A 15,122-nucleotide genomic window follows, 5' to 3' on the forward strand; every position below is an offset into this window, starting at 1 on the left:
AGTGCTGGCTCATGGAACTGCTCGTGGCACTCGGTGACTGGGTTTCCCCAAGCTGCTTTGGGTAGAGAAATCCAGACTTAGGGAAGTACAGTAATGGTATTATTTTAAGGGCTTTTTGCAGGTTGGAAAGAGGTGGGGGGGGGGGAAAGTGTGTTTTGGCTGCTGAGGAGAGCTCAGGAATGGCAGAAATTCATTAAGGTCTTTAGAGAAGTGAAAGCTTCGTTAATGCAAATCGGGAGGAGGTCTGTTTAGCCAGCTGGGTGCTGATAAGGGCTCTGGGCCCTGATAAGGGCTCTGTGCTTGTGCATGTGGAAAAGGAACACAAGGAAACGTAGAGATCTCATAGTAACAGGTTTTATTTTTACAAATACCAACCTAGGAGGGATATATGGCAAAGAATTTCCTGGTTCAAAGACCCTCTTGTGGCTTTGGGTGGGTTGTGCTGCTTGGCCCAAGTCCCAGTTCTGGGCTGGGGCTCAACTCATGTCCTGTGGAACTGAGCACCTCTGCCTTGGTGGCTTTCCATGGGGGAACAGTTTCTGGAGGTTGAGCAGGACACTGGCAGAAGATCTTGCTGCAGGACTTTTCTGAAGTGCCTCTTGGTTAGAAAAAGCCAGTTATGAGAGTTCATTACTAAAAAAGACACTTGTGCTGTGTTACAGACTTCTGGAGTGTCCTGTCTTGGGCTGCTGAGATGTGCCCTGGAGGTGTGGAAAAGGACACCCGAGCAGCTGGATCAACACCCAAATCCCTCATGCCTGGCTGAAGGTGTCCTGGCACACTCTCTGTCCCAGGGACTACGTTCTTCTGAGGTTTTCCACGTTGTACCAGCTCCTGGTCATGGAGTCGAGGAATTCGGGGGCAATGTCCCGGAGGAGGACCACGGCGCTCACCACCCAGGGTGGGTAGTGCAGCTCCCGCTGGCGCAGCGCTCCAGCCTTGATGATCTCCAGGGCACACTCCTCCTTTGGCGCTGGTGTGCCCTGGATAACGTGGGAGACGGCTCGCACGGCACTCTCTGGAAAGGTGGGAGCACAGGGAGGAAAGGAGGGGTGTCAGATGGAGGGACTGCCACAGGCACCGTCAGCTCGGTCAGGGTGCCTGGAGCATTCTCAAACTCTGGGGATCAGACCTACTTGACAAGGCTTAGAACAGTTAAAATAACAATTTTAGCTACGTTCTTCCCATGCCTTTCCACCCCTTGAATGACGACAAGGGGGAATCTCCACCTCCCCTGCAAGGATAACAGAGTCAGAGGCCTCAGGCCATACTTTTTAAACAGTTGGAGTTTTGTTTCCACCGTTGCACAGACACCACAGCAGTGGTGGCAAAGCAGCCTGGATCCAGAAGGTGGGCCCAGCTTGGAAATGGTGCTGAGCTTACCTGTGTTGATGTAGCCCAGGATGCAGAGTGTGATGGAAACGTTGACCTTGTCCACGATGAATTCATGTCTCAAGGAGCTGAAAAATCCATCTAAGGCAAACTTGGTTGCAGAATAGGAAGCAGCAAATGGGGAGCCAGCTTTACCTGGGGCCGAGACAGAACTTGGGTTCGTGTCCTGGGCAGACATGAGGCTGCACAGCTCTGCCTTCCTCTTTCCCTTCAAGGAGCTACACTATTGTGATTCAGGCTGATGAAATAAGTTGTCATGAATGCTTGAGGGAAATAAACAAATGCAGGAATGTTTAAAATGTAACATATGCTGCGAAGTACCTTCTGTTGTGGGTGATACTGTTCTTATTTTCCTGCAGAGATACCCACACAGAGCAAATCATGTTTAATATGTGGCCGTGCATGTAAAATAACTTGTTGTACAACGTGTGAAGGTCATTATTGGGTGCAAAGTGACTAACAGGACAAAATATAAGCTATAAATCTCCTGGAGGACTTGAATTGTGCTTACAGGATCTAAGTCATGTGCTGACCCTCACTCCCAGCGCATGGCTCTCTGCCTTGTGGTCCTTATTCTGTCTTTTGGTGAAGAGTCACAGCAGGGATCCCTTTCAGGCAGAGGAAGGGATGTGGGCAGGGGGAGGCCTCTGGTGTGCTCACCTGCCATGGATGAAACCACTACAATGCTGCCATCGCTCTCCTTCAGCATGGGCAGGGCTGACGTGGTCATGGCCACATAGCTGATGAAATTGGTCTCCATGAGCTTTCGGACTTGCCCAACGTTCCCATTGAAGAAGTTGAAGCCAGAGTAGCCAATGTGATTTAGGATGAGCATATCGAGGCCACCTGCAAAGCAGAGCGTGTCTGCCACTGGCAACAGGCACCTCCAAAGAGAGCAGCTCCTTGGTGGCTGGGATGGTCCCAAAGTGTGGCATGGGATGTGCTGGGGAGTGAGGAGGGGCATTTCCACGTCACCTACCCCAGGAGGTCTCAGCCTCCTTCACCACCACCTCAGGGAAGGAGGGGTTCTCCATGGAGCCGCTGATGTAGCGGGCAGAGGCAGCACCCAGCTCCAGGCATCGCTCCACAACCTGTGGGAACAGTGACAATGGTGTTGGCATGGACTCACCTTCACGGAGTGCCCCATCCCAGGCTGTTGTCTTGGGGTGGATAAGTAGCACATCTCCCTGTCTTGCTGGAAACCCTCCTCCCTTTATGGGATGAGATGTTACTTGGAAAAATGTTTCTGTCTGCAGATTTGAGTGACAGCACATCTGAACCAAACATTTAGTATTTATAGATAGGAATATGATTGCTTAATGTTCGTATTTTGATTCTGTTTTATATAGGATGCAAAACCAGTTCAGAATTGGAGAAAGGGCAAGGGCTGATCAGACAAGGACTTGGGCAGACCTTGTCTGTGCTGTTGGAGGTCAGAATTCACAGCTGGAGGGTGTGGAGAAGGAAACATCATGCTGTCAGCATTGGAAATGCAATATTTGTAGTGGGGGGTCTGTGTTAGAACAGGCTCATGCTGGGGGTACACTGGGATGGATCTGTAGAGTATCTGGTATTCCTGTGTGGATATCTGCATCCAGCCCAGCACTCCCTGCTTGCCATTTACTTTCTGCAGCTTGGCCTCTGTCCGTGCCGTGAGCAGTAGGTGGGTCTCCATGCGTGCCAGGTGATAGGCCATCTGCTCCCCGATGCCACTGCTGGCTCCTGTCACGATCACCCGTTTCCCCCGGAGCATCTCTGGAGAGGACAGCGCTGAACTCAGAGCACGCACATCCCACCGTGTCCCTCCACACGTGGGCACTGTGGCTCTGCTCTGTCCCTGCCACCCCTCACGTTTGGGGGCAGGAGCTGCAGGCAGCAGCACATTCCCACTGCAGTGTGCACCCCTCGTCAGACCCCCACTGGAGACTGGTCCTTAATACTGGTTTGGGGGAGCACGTGTGAGGCTCGAGCTCAGCACCCAGCCTGGCCTGGGAACACCAATTGCTGACTAGTAAAAGGATTAAAGTGGAAAACTGCACATTTCCCAAATAAGTCACATACAGAGGTCAGACACTGTGTGTCCCAACAGAGTCAGTGAAATCCTGTGAGATTTTCCTGTGCTTTGACCCCTTGTATGGAAGTCTGCCTGCCCTCCCCTCCCAGCGCTCAGCCCTCCCATGCTTCATTTTCTCCAGCTGTGCTCCAAGAGGCCCTTCAAGTGCCCTGTGCTCCTCTGCATGGCACACACTGCCACTCTGGCAGCAGCCTGGCTGTGGGTGTAAAGCATTTTTCTGATGACTTACCTTCATTGAAACTCTGAGGTGCCGAATAAAAATAAAAGGCCAGTAGCCCTCCCAGCAAGGGGATGAAAATCTTCAGGAACAATCCCATCCCTCTGCAAAAGTACAGGGAGGAGTGAGACAAATCCTGTGGCTCTGAGCACGGGGAGTTGGAGGCGTCGGTAGGTTGCAAATGGAGCTGGGAAGTTTTAAGGTGGTTCTTATCTTACGCAAGTTTGCTGGTATCTCTTGGACCTTTTCATTACACTGCCAGTGATTTAGCAAACATTAACCTAATAAAAAGTGTGGCTTTGGACTTTAGGCTGTCCCTTTGCACCCTTGGCCTGCCAGGAGTTTCAGGTGTGCTTTTTGAGAGTGTTCAGCTTCTCCCTCCGTGGAGTGGTGGGTGTGTTGTTTGGTGACTGCCTTTGGGGATGGGACACCTGGGAATGGGGAGTGAATGGATTTAAATTGAAGGAGTGCAGATTTATATTGGGTATTAGAAAGAAATTTTTCCCTGTCAGGGTATTGAGGCCCTGGCACAGGTTGCCCAGAGAAGCTGTGGCTGCTCCATCCCTGGAAATGTTCCAGGTCAGGTTGGACAGGGCTTGGAGCAACCTGGTCTAGTGGAAGGTGTCCCTGCCCATGACAGGGGGATGGAACTACACTGTCTTCCAATGCAAACCATTCTGTGATTCTAAAATTCTATTAATTTAGCCATTCAGCTAACAAATAGGCTAAAGGACGTTTTATTCCCAAAATGAAATAATGGAAGATTATTGCCACGATTCAACCTCCCGGCAATAGCGAGGTCAGTGGAGCTGTGCCTGTTTATAGCACAGAGAAGTGATAAAACCCTCACGGCACACACAAAAACCTGCCCGGTTAGTACAATTTATTTAATAATTACTTTAATAATTAGGTTTTCCGCGGCCAGGGCCAGGGCCAGGCAGAGCTGCCACACCTCCCTCGCCCCTCCGGGTGCCGCCAGCGCATCACAAACCGAACCGTGGCGATCCCTGCCGGCAGCTCCGGTCGCCCGGCACAGGGAGGTGTTGCCCGGTCCGACCCACCCCGGTTCCCCGCGGCTCAGTGGGGCGGGCGGGGAGTCCCGGGGGTCGCGGGCAGGTGGTACCGGCTGCGCACCAGGTAGTCGAGGAGGTCGGCGGCGCAGTCCCGCAGCAGCAGCGGCAGCCGCGTGGAGCTGTATCGGTAGTAGAGCTCCCGCCGGCGGAGCGCGGCCCCTTTCAGGATCTCCAGCGCGCACTCGTCCCGCGGCGCAGGGCGCTCCCGCAGCACCTCCGCGGCAGCGCGGACTGCGCTCTCTGCGGGGCGAGGGTCAGAGTGCGCACACCCGCGGGGGGATGCGGGGACTGAGGGGGACACGGGAGGATGAAGGGAAAGTAGAAACCCCGAGGGGGACACGGGGGGATGAGGGCAGAGAGGGGACCACTAGTGGGACACTAAGGGATGAGGGGGGAGTAGGAACCCCGAGGGGGACAGAGAGGGGATGAGGGGAGAGCAGGGACAGAGAGGGGACACTGAGGGGAGAGAGGGGACAAAGAGGGGGACACTGAGGGAAGAGAGGGGACAAAGAGGGGGACATGGAGGGATGAGGGGCAAGTGGGGACCTCGAGGGGCACACAGAGGGATGAGGGAGAGTGGGGGAGCACATAGAGGGGATGAGGGGTACACAGAGGGGTAAGTGGGATGGCTGCAGAAGGCCATCTTGTTAACATGAAAAAAAATGGGCTTGCAAAATGTTTCCTAATATTGGACATCTCAGTGTGCATGTCAAAGTGTAAATAAATTGACAAGACTCAAATCTGCTGCCCTGCAGAACGTGCTGGGGTACATGAGCTTTGTGTCTTGGATGAGTCTGACACCAGCGTGTGGGATTTAATGGCACAGCTGGTCAAAAAGCAAACTGGGGTAATGGAGTTGTATCAGTACAAATTCCATTGAGGAAATGCAAAATACATACGTTGCATTCCCATTCCTCACTCCTGCATCAATAGGTGGGATTGATGAGAGGGAGGTGGCCAGCATTTGTATTAACTGGATGTTTGGCTGTGCCAGCCTGTAAATGGTGGCTGGTTTTATGTGGCATGGGGAAATAAGTTAGTTTTGAGACTGGTGGCAGAGAGGTGCTGGAGGAGGAGCAGCAGCAGAGGCGAAAGGGTGACTCGGTGGCAGAGGGGGCTGAGGGGCAGGATGAGAAGCTGGGAGGGTGATGCGCAGCCCCCGAGCAGTGGATCAAACAGCACAGCTCTTACCAGTGTCGATGAAGCCAAGGATGCAGAGTGTGATGGAAACATTAATGCTCTGGATGCTGAATTCCTGCCTTAGGGAGCTGAAAAATCCATCCAGGGCGAACTTGGTCGCAGAGTAGGGGACAGTAAATGGAAACCCGACTTTACCTGGACACAGAGTGAAGTTCTGTTATAGAACAGGAAGCTGCTCTGCCTGAACCTCTTTTTTGCCCTTCATCAGAGAGAATATTTTCCCCAAAGAGAGTTTACTGTTAGTGAAATGTCATCCTGACACCTGAATAGCAGTGTTACAAATATTCCTGTTGGCTTCAACTCTTTTAAGGTCTTAAGGCCAACAGCATGGCTCATGTTCCTGCTAAGGGTATAAGCAATGCACAGTAACCACAAAACCCTCAGTTGGGAGAGACAGTGCAAAGTTGAAACTCCTGTCCCTGGATCCTGAGCTAAGCTGATCACCAGAACACTGATCAGCACACCAGCTGTGGGGTTTAGTTGCAGAGCAACTAAAAGCAAGCTGGGGCAGTTGGGTTGTATCAGAGAATGAATTCCATCAAGAAAATTAAAAAATTATCTGGATTTGGGTGTTGGGGTTGGTTTTGGTGGGGGATTTTTTGAGTGTTAAGCAGTTATGGGTCCTTTAGGATGCCTGGTGTCTGTGTGCTACTTCTGGAAATCAGTCCATGGTGTTTCTTGGATGAATTCCATGTCGCCTACTTCACTCCCCACTCACCTGCCATGGATGAAACCACTACAATGCTGCCCTCACTCTCCTTCAGCATGGGCAGGGCTGATGTGGTCATGGCTACATAGCTGAGAAAGTTGATTTCCAGGAGCTTTCGTACGTGCTCAACATCTCCATCAAAAAAACCAAAGTATGATGCACCGACATGGTTAAGAATCAGCATGTCCAGGCCTCCTGCAGGGAGAAGAAAGGATGTTAGTGCTGGGTGTGGGGAGGGGGCTACAGCCAGCAAAACAGCCTTTCCTGGAAGCAGAATAAGTGTAATCAAAAGTAATCAGGTTTTTGGGTCAGAGCTGTGGCCTGTTATTTCTGGAGTAGGGATATATCCTGGATGGTGCTGCCAGTAAAAAATTTTTTGTGATTATTTTTTTTGTTCAAAACAGAAATACCACGGCACAAGGGAGATCACCCACATTTGCCTGTGGCCCTGGGAGGCAGAGGAAATGCTCCCCACGGGGCTGAAATAGTGCATTTCTGCAGCCCTGACCTGTGACCGCGATATTGGGGCTGCTGTGGGGCCACCGGACACTTCAGAGTGTGGGTGATGAAATGCAGGATTATGACACTGCAACAGGATGTCACGAGGGCACAGAGAGGGCAGTTCGGTTGGAGATGCCATGCTGCAGCCAGGCAGGGGGGCAGCGGGCAGAACCAGGCAGAAATTTCTCCCATCTCGCAGCATCTCTCTTACTTTTTTTGTGTGTGGCAAAGAGCCTGAGATGCTGCCGCTTGTGGAGAGCGGGTTGCAGACGTACCCAGCGAGGTGTGGGCCTCCCTCACCACGTGCTGGGCGAAGGCCATGTCCTCCATGGTGCCGCTGACGTACCGCGCCGAGGCTGCTCCCAGCTCCAGGCACCGCTCCACCACCTGCCACCAACACAGCCCGTCAGCAACGCCTCTCCCTGCCCCGCAAGCCTGGTGTGGTCACAAAAGTGGGTGTCTGTGCTCCCTGTGATGTGTCCCCACCTTAAAACAGCGGTTTGGGAGTGTGTTTGGAGCCTTCTAAGCTTCAAAGTGAACTTGGAAAATTATTCCTATACCCGAGGCGGTCTGGCTCTCTATTTGTGCTGGAATTGCCTGTGTGTGGGGAGAGCAGGAGCTTGGATATCACTGCAGTGGAATGAGGGTGTGTGTGTGCTGAGGCAGCCCATGTGTGTGTGGGGATGCATGTACAGGAGTTCAAATATTATAATATGTTCTGCAGGAGGTGTGGGTCTGCAAGAGAGGGATTTCTGTGCATGCAGGAGCTCCAGACAGCACAGGTGTGTCTACCTGTGAGTGTCAACATTCCCAGATGGGTTCTGTGCTGTGGAAATAATGAGTGTGGATATTCATGCATCGTGGATGGAGCTGTGATGTGAGAGTGTGCCCTGCTGTGAACATGCATGTGAGAGTGCCCATCTTGCCATTTACTTTTTGCAGCTTGGCCTCTGTCCGTGCTGTGATGAGGATGTGGGATCCCATCCGTGCCAGGTGATAAGCAATCTGCTCCCCAATTCCAGTGCTGGCTCCAGTGACAATCACCCGCTTCCCTTTCAGCATCTCTGGGGACCGAGGCACAGGCATTTAATTTATGTGAGTGCTGTTAGAAAAAAAAACCCTAAAACTGAAAAAAATCCTGTAATGCCTTTCAGAATAAGCAGTTAATTGGAAGGTAAATGAAGCTGTGAGTGCAAAGCCTCCAGCACCAGGACATCTCCTCCATCTCATGGAAAAAGCCGTGGAGACGCTGAAGCTCCTCATGGAGCAGCAACGCAGGGACAGCATTTGACTCTTTCAGCAGCTTTTTCCATGAATCAGAACACAATTTATCAACACCCCAACTATTCTGTAGTCAAAATAATCTCCTAAGTGAACACCCCAAACTTAAAAATTAACACTTAAAAGTCAGGTTTATAAACTCTGTTGCTAAACACTGGAAAATGGAGCGTTCAATGCCCTCTCCTCCTCAGCCCCTGCCTCACCTGCTCCCTCAGGAAGGATTTCTGCATATTCCTTGCTCAATTTGATTTCAAATCTTTGCTAAAACAGCTTTCTGATATCAGCAACCACACAAAGGCTCGGGCTTGGCTTGGTCAAAGCTCTGCATGGTTTCTATGCAAAACATCCAAATGTGGCTTTTCATAATTTTTCCTTAAAGACAGAGTCACTTTGGATACTTACCCGGTTTGAAATTCTCCCTCGCAGAATAAAACCAGAAGGCCAAAACCAATCCCAGCAAGGGAATGAGAATCTTTTGCAACCGACCCATCCCACTGTGGAGTGAGGAAATAAAGCATAAGAGAGAAAGAAGGAACAACCAAAAAAAAGCCAAAACAAAACACCCCTTTGCAGAGGGAATCCTTAAAAACCTGTTAGCGGCGGAGCTGCGACTTCCAAGGCTCTGGAAAATCCCGGGTGGCTGGATGAGCGAAGCAGAGCCCTTGGGTTGCTCCCTGCGGCTGGGCCTGGCCAGCAGAGCTGTTTGGGTCCTGCCCGGCTCTTTTCATATTTCCTGTCCTACGTTAAAATGCAGAATTTTGCACAACACCCTGGAAGAGGTGTGTCTTTGCTGAGCAGCATCAAGTTTCACTCGGAGAACATCAGAGGGAGCCCAGTGCAGGTGGTGAAACGTCGTCCCCGAGTCCTGCTGGCATTGTACATGGATGTGACCTGGGTCTGGCACCAGGACAGTGCCCAGGGACTGCTGTGCCATGGGGGGATACAGAGAGAGTGCCCCTGTGCTCCTCAGGGCATCACTGCTCTGTGCAGTGCTCTGTGCAGTGCTCTTCACTGCTCTGTGCAGTGATGATGTGCAGCAAGGGCCCAGCAGCACATCACACCCCAGAACAACCCCAAAAATGCTTTGCTGAGCCAGGGTTTAGTTTTTCATCTCAGTTTTTTACATCTAGGAGCAGATGAGGGAGCAGGGGCTGAACTGAACCCATCACCAGGGTGCAGCCAGCCCAGGTCCAAGAACATGTCCAGGCACAGGGACATTTGCAGTGAAATTCTAAATATATTTTCTGCACAGAAATAAAGGGCCTTGCTGCCATGGTTCCTGCTTTGAGTTTTGTAAAAGCTCAATTCTGGCTTGAAGTGAATATAACATTGAGGAAAACCCACTTAACACCCACTAACTCCCTGAGCCTCAGCAGCAGCAAAGTCAATGCCACGGGTCTTGTGCAATAAAGATAAAGCTTGTTCCAGCTTTGGTCTGGGACTGGGATCTTCACTGCAGAGTCCCAGCACCTGCTGTGGGACGAGGACACACTGTGGGAGCTCCATGTGCCCCTGGAACTGCCCTGCTGGGACAAGAACCTCATCTAATTTTTGCTGACAAGGTGGAAATCAGTCAAAGGCTGTGCTTGATGGTGATAGAGATCTTTTCCAACATAAATGATTCCATACTTTCTGTGATCTACAGGACAAGGGCTGTTCCATAGTATGATTTCCTGGGCACAGCTCTGTGGTTTTTCCTTTCAGATCAATCTAATGTCAGAAGGAATTATTTAATTCAATTCCTCTGCTCTTGCATCTTTAAAATAAAAATGCTTTAATTCAGTGGTGTACCTGGCAGGGCAGTGGAGCTCTCTGGCCTTGCTACTGCTTTACAGATGATTTTTTTTTCTTTTCTGTCCTTTTACTTCAGTCTCAACTTTCCCTCTGATAAAAAGCACTCAGCCCACACTTGGTCAGATAACACCAGTGAACTCACTCCGCCTTTTCCTTCCTCCTTTTGCTTTGAACTTGGGTCACAATCATGGGACAATCATTGCATTCCTTGCCTTGGAAAAAAAACAATGAAGTAATTAACCATATCTCAGCTGATCCTGTCTGTGCTGCCGGCAGAGAGAGAGGCTCTTTTTAGTTTATTACCAGCATCAGGATACTGCAGTAAAGCAATAACCAGCAACCTTTGTGCCTGACTGAGAAGGTATCATGCTCTTTGCTCTGCATCAGCACGAGGAGATGTGGGGATGGAGGCAGGGGGTGATCCTGGGACCAACACTCTGCTTGCCTTGGAGTGGTAGTGAGAGTTGTTGGGTTGGGTTTTAACAAAACAGCTGATAATAAAAGACTGAAATACTGAATATTTTGCACAAAACTTACACCAATGTTCTTTCATAATCAGTTTATGTGCAGTTTAGTGCATGGGAATGAAGCAGGGGGTGCCAGTGTGGTGCCCAGGAGGGCTGGGGACTGCAGCAGGAGCTGCAGGATCTGACCACACTTTGCTGCCCGTGTGGGTTTGCTCTTGGCTGCCCGTCCCCTTCCAGGGTGCTGCTGCTCCTCACTCCCACTCGCAGCTTTTTCTGGCCTTGTTTTCCTCTGTGCAACTTAAGAACTTGTTTTTAACTTTTTCCTGGGGGCGGGGAGTGAGGGAAGGGAGAGGAGGGCAGGGAAAGGCGATGACGGAGAAGGGTTTTCTGATCTCAGCTGGTCCAGACCTCGGCAGAGGAGAGCCCAGAGCTGTGCCTGGCCCTGATCCGGTGAGAGGGAGTCCTGCTGCTGCTGAACCAGCTTCACCCAAACATCCTGGATGTATTCCCCTGCTGCAGGTCCCGTCTGTGTCCATGTCTGTCTGGAGCTGGGGTTTTCAAGGGGTGATGCTCAGCGTGGTGCTGCCCTCTCTGAGCAGGGGAGTTTCTTCATTTAGTGCTCTGGGACCTCCGTGGAGGAAACAAATCTGTGAAGGAAACTTGTTCTGACAACAAACTGGGAGAGGGGAGCTTGGGGAGCCCCTGGAGGGAGCACGTTCCAGGGCAAGGCTGAGGCTCAGGCAGGTTTGTGCAGGCAGCTGAAAAACTCAAACACATTTGGCAGGAATTTGGATACTATTTCTTTTTTCCCTCTTTTGAGTGATATTTGGCTTTTTCAACCGATGGTCAAGTCTTGGTTAAATGCAGAGGATTTTTCTTTTTCTTTTTTTTTTCTTTCCCCTTTTGCTTTACTTTATCTCATAGACATTAAAACTGTATTTTTCACACCCAGGTCTCCCAGTGTCATTTACCACAGACACAGCTCTAAGCATGATCTTTACAGACAGGGCTATCATGTTATAAAGGGTTGTTATCAATATACTTACACTAAAGTGCATGTCACCATGATGCCATTGGGCCATGACAGATGCCTGTGGGCTTTGGCACAGCTCCATGTCACCTCACTGTGGCTCCTGGGCACATCCTGCAAACCCCATTGCTGTCACAGCTGCACCACTCCAGAAAAACGCACTCTCAGATCCCAAAGGAGACTTGGAGATGATTGTAGGATGGGTTTGGTTTGGTTTGACATCATATTTCTACACACTGTTGGTTTATAGAAAATACTGTGATGTTTAAGCCATTTCTAAGTGCTCAATTAATAGTTTTTTCCCTGTGTGACCAAATCAGGAATTGCTGCCTTGCTGTTTCATTGTTGGAACTGTGGCTGCTTTGAGTTTTGGCCGCTTTCCATGTTCCCAGTGCCCTTGGTGTTGGGTGGCTGAGGTTGATATGCTTATCTGCACCCCTAAATTTAGTCTGGCAGCTCCTGAAATATCCACCATCCAAACTACAAATAGGGATGAGGACTCTGTAAAGACATTCAACTCATGCCTTTGAAGTGGTTGACCTGTGAGAGGGGGTTGCTGGGTCTGAGTGGCCCACAGCTCCATATGATGGAGGTCTGGACAACAGCTCCAAGCTGAAATAAGATCTTTGAAGAAATGCTGCAGGATGGGTACAAACACACAAACATTCACCAGATCTCGTGCCAGCTCCAGTTTTCCTGAGAACTTCATGTACCAGGAAAATGTCACGTTTACAGGTTAGAGTAAACTACATTCAGACAAGTCTCAAAGAGAACAGCAGAAATCAACCTCTTGAAAACACAGCAATGTAATTCAGCCCCTGGGCAACGTGTGACTCTCCTCAAGAGTTTATCCCTCAGGATTTGGGTTTAACTTAGCCTTAAATGCTCTGTCTGCTTCTACACAGTAGAAGCCTGAGGTGTCCTCACTAGTTCTGTCTGTACATCTTATTCCCTCTGGTTACTCTCTGATATATCCCAGCTCTTATAATTAAAATATGTTTTTGCAATTCACCTGTGGGCTCTGGGAATGATTCTGTGTGCTCCACTGCTGGTGTGTGTGGATGCTGTTTGCTGTATTTGTGGCCCTTGTGTTGGCCAGGCTGTGCTGCCCTTTCTCTGGTGTAGGAATACAGACATGGTGGGGCTGGGAGACAGGCTGGGTTGGAGGGTTGTGCTGTGGTTTAAGGGTGGGGAAGTTTGCTGAAACTTTTTCATCTGCTGCATCTGGCAAGTCTCTCATTCATCATCATTACAGTGATGCTAAAGGGGTTACAAAACCTCCATGCACACTGAATTCATTGTGTGGCTTAAATAAGATGTTTTATGGCCATTGTGGTAAAGTCAGCTATTAATGACTGTCCAATTCAGTGCTCTGCAGAGAGCCAGTCCTGTCTAATGTCAGTGCAGTCCTCTGGGGAAGTGGTAACACCCAGGGATGACCTCCCAGGCTGCCCTTTCAGGGTCATGTGTGTCCAGTAACCACCTCTGAGCTTGCAGTACGTCAAGGGACAGGAGATTGCCATGGCAGGACATGCTTTGCCCGAGGTGGGTCCCGAGCTGCCGGCACAGGGGGCTGGTTTAGCTGTCTAATCCCGTTAGCTGCCTTAGGAGGAGCTATTTTGACTGCTCCACAAACCTCTTTGCTTTAAGCTCCTAAACCCTGTGACTGGATAACTGTGAAGAGGAGCTGTGGGCAGCAGGGCAGGGCACAGTGTGGTGAGGCCATGTCTGTGGTGTGAAGACAAACCCAGGTCCAAACCCCGAGCAGGTGGGAGTCAGCCTGGGTGGGCTCACCTCGTCACCTCTGGACTCACAAGCTGGGCTGCTTGAGACCAGCTCCACCTCATTTTAAAATTCCCCTTCTCAAAAGACCAGGATGAGACTCCCATACCTTGTAGTGTGGCACTAATCTTGGGAATTGATGTGGGATTAACAGTTTCCTTGGACAGAGATGTGATTGTCGTCTTGGTTTAATCTGAGTGTTTGACTCTGACAGTAACGCTGGAGAGATCAGACCTGGGAACCCTTTCATGCCTGATACAGCCACAGGCATCCAGGTCCCTGCTTTATCCATGCACCAAGTGTGCCACAGGGAATTCCAGGTCAGCCTTCCCTGTCCCTGAGACTGGGCTGCAGCCATAGAACCTCCTCAAAGCTGGAATTGGCAGGTAGAGGGAGGACGATGGACCCTCCTCAGGCCTCAGTTCTCATGTTCTCCCATGAAACTTCCATTGGTACCAGTGAGGGGTTGGATTGTTTAACCTTGCCAGAGACCAAAGGGTTGGCTGTGGACTAAACAAAGTACTTCTCAAAGGCCATTTTAGAGTGAACTTTAATTCTAATTGAGGAAAAGGTGTTTTAACCTTGATTGAAAACTTGAGCAGAGTTTTTGTGCAGAGACTGGGTAAAGACTCCTCTTCTGCAATGTGGTGCTGTTTTATTGTTTGGTTTTTTAAACAGAAATGTCAGCAAAATGAATTGTGGGTTATGCATTAGGAAATTATAAGAGTGAGTTTCAGCTGTGCTCTGCTGTCTTCAGATTCTGATCTTGTGCAGCTCTGGAAGGAGCCACACATTTGGCACTGGTGTCAGGCAGCATTTTTTCATTTTCTGTGATCCCCTGTTTGGATCAATTGTTTGGGGTTTTGCTAGAGAATGGCATATTCCTGATGTGCATATTCCATATTCTGTGCAAGGTGTGCAGCCTGCTCCTACCTCTGCCTTGCTGGTGTGTCTTAGAGCAGATAAAGAGGGATTTTCTGCCCCAGTCATGACTGACATGGACTGTTTCCCTGCCCTCCCTTCCAAAGTATGGTCAGGATCATTCAGCTCTGGCTGGCTGGAGGCTTTATTTGATTAACATGACATAGTCCTGAAAGCAACAGAGTCTTGCTAAGCCCCAGAAAGATTTTTAAATAGGTGAAAGTCCTCTGATTCTGGCAGTGCCCTGGGTAGAGCCTGAAGCTTGAAACTTTATTTCCACACCCTCCAGCCTGACTGTGCCACCTCCATGCTTCAGTTTTTCCATCTCTGACACCCCTGTAATACTGGAAGCTAATATTAATCTGCACAATTCCATGTCTGTGATGGGTTTGTGAAGGATCCCAGGAGAGGTAGAAGAGATTTTTAAAGTTTTTTTGCTGTGCAGCAGCTGTAGCCAGTTAGAGGACTGCCAAGGCAAGGATAAGGGTTTTATTTATTAATTTTTAAACAGTTCTGTGCACACATGGCCATGGCAGAGACATGAATCTGTGCCATCCAACCCAAATAACCCCCTGAAGTACAACCCCACCTCCAGCTTGGGGCGTGTTTGTCACCCATGTGACACAAATGCCACCTCCTCCCCAGTTGGCTCATTTTGGAAGGGAGAAACTGCCAGAAGTA

The 15,122-nt window shown here is 50.1% G+C and overlaps 2 protein-coding genes across 2 annotated transcripts; both read right to left on the reverse strand.

Moving 5' to 3' along the window:
* Positions 1 to 332: 332 nt before the first annotated feature.
* HSD11B1 (hydroxysteroid 11-beta dehydrogenase 1) lies at positions 333 to 3,927 on the reverse strand. The gene is made up of 6 exons (XM_071578919.1): positions 3,696 to 3,927; positions 3,017 to 3,147; positions 2,372 to 2,483; positions 2,053 to 2,238; positions 1,384 to 1,527; positions 333 to 1,018 (listed from the first exon to the last, which is right to left on the reverse strand). Exons 1-6 carry the CDS (start codon positions 3,781 to 3,783, stop codon positions 798 to 800), a joined length of 882 nt encoding a protein of 293 aa, XP_071435020.1. The 5' UTR covers positions 3,784 to 3,927; the 3' UTR covers positions 333 to 797.
* Positions 3,928 to 4,557: 630 nt separating this feature from the next.
* On the reverse strand, positions 4,558 to 9,175 carry LOC139683444 (11-beta-hydroxysteroid dehydrogenase 1-like). The gene is given in 8 exon segments (XM_071578590.1): positions 4,558 to 4,996; positions 5,948 to 6,091; positions 6,675 to 6,860; positions 7,442 to 7,553; positions 8,100 to 8,230; positions 8,850 to 8,941; positions 9,038 to 9,094; positions 9,096 to 9,175. Coding segments are annotated over 8 exon segments (1,038 nt in total). The 3' UTR covers positions 4,558 to 4,760.
* Between the last annotated feature and the right edge of the window lie 5,947 nt (positions 9,176 to 15,122).

This window comes from Pithys albifrons, chromosome 28 (genome assembly GCF_047495875.1).
Source record: "Pithys albifrons albifrons isolate INPA30051 chromosome 28, PitAlb_v1, whole genome shotgun sequence".
Taxonomy (NCBI): Eukaryota; Metazoa; Chordata; class Aves; order Passeriformes; family Thamnophilidae; genus Pithys; species Pithys albifrons.

Excerpts from the sequence above, each read along its gene's own strand:
- HSD11B1 (XM_071578919.1), bottom strand. The coding sequence starts at position 3,783 with ATGGGATTGTTCCTGAAGATTTTCATCCCCTTGCTGGGAGGGCTACTG. Across the intron at positions 1,528-2,052 it reads AGTGGTTTCATCCATGGCAG|GTAAAGCTGGCTCCCCATTT; the intron begins GTGAGCACACCA and ends TCTCGGCCCCAG. Across the intron at positions 1,019-1,383 it reads CCTGGGCTACATCAACACAG|AGAGTGCCGTGCGAGCCGTC; the intron begins GTAAGCTCAGCA and ends CCACCTTTCCAG.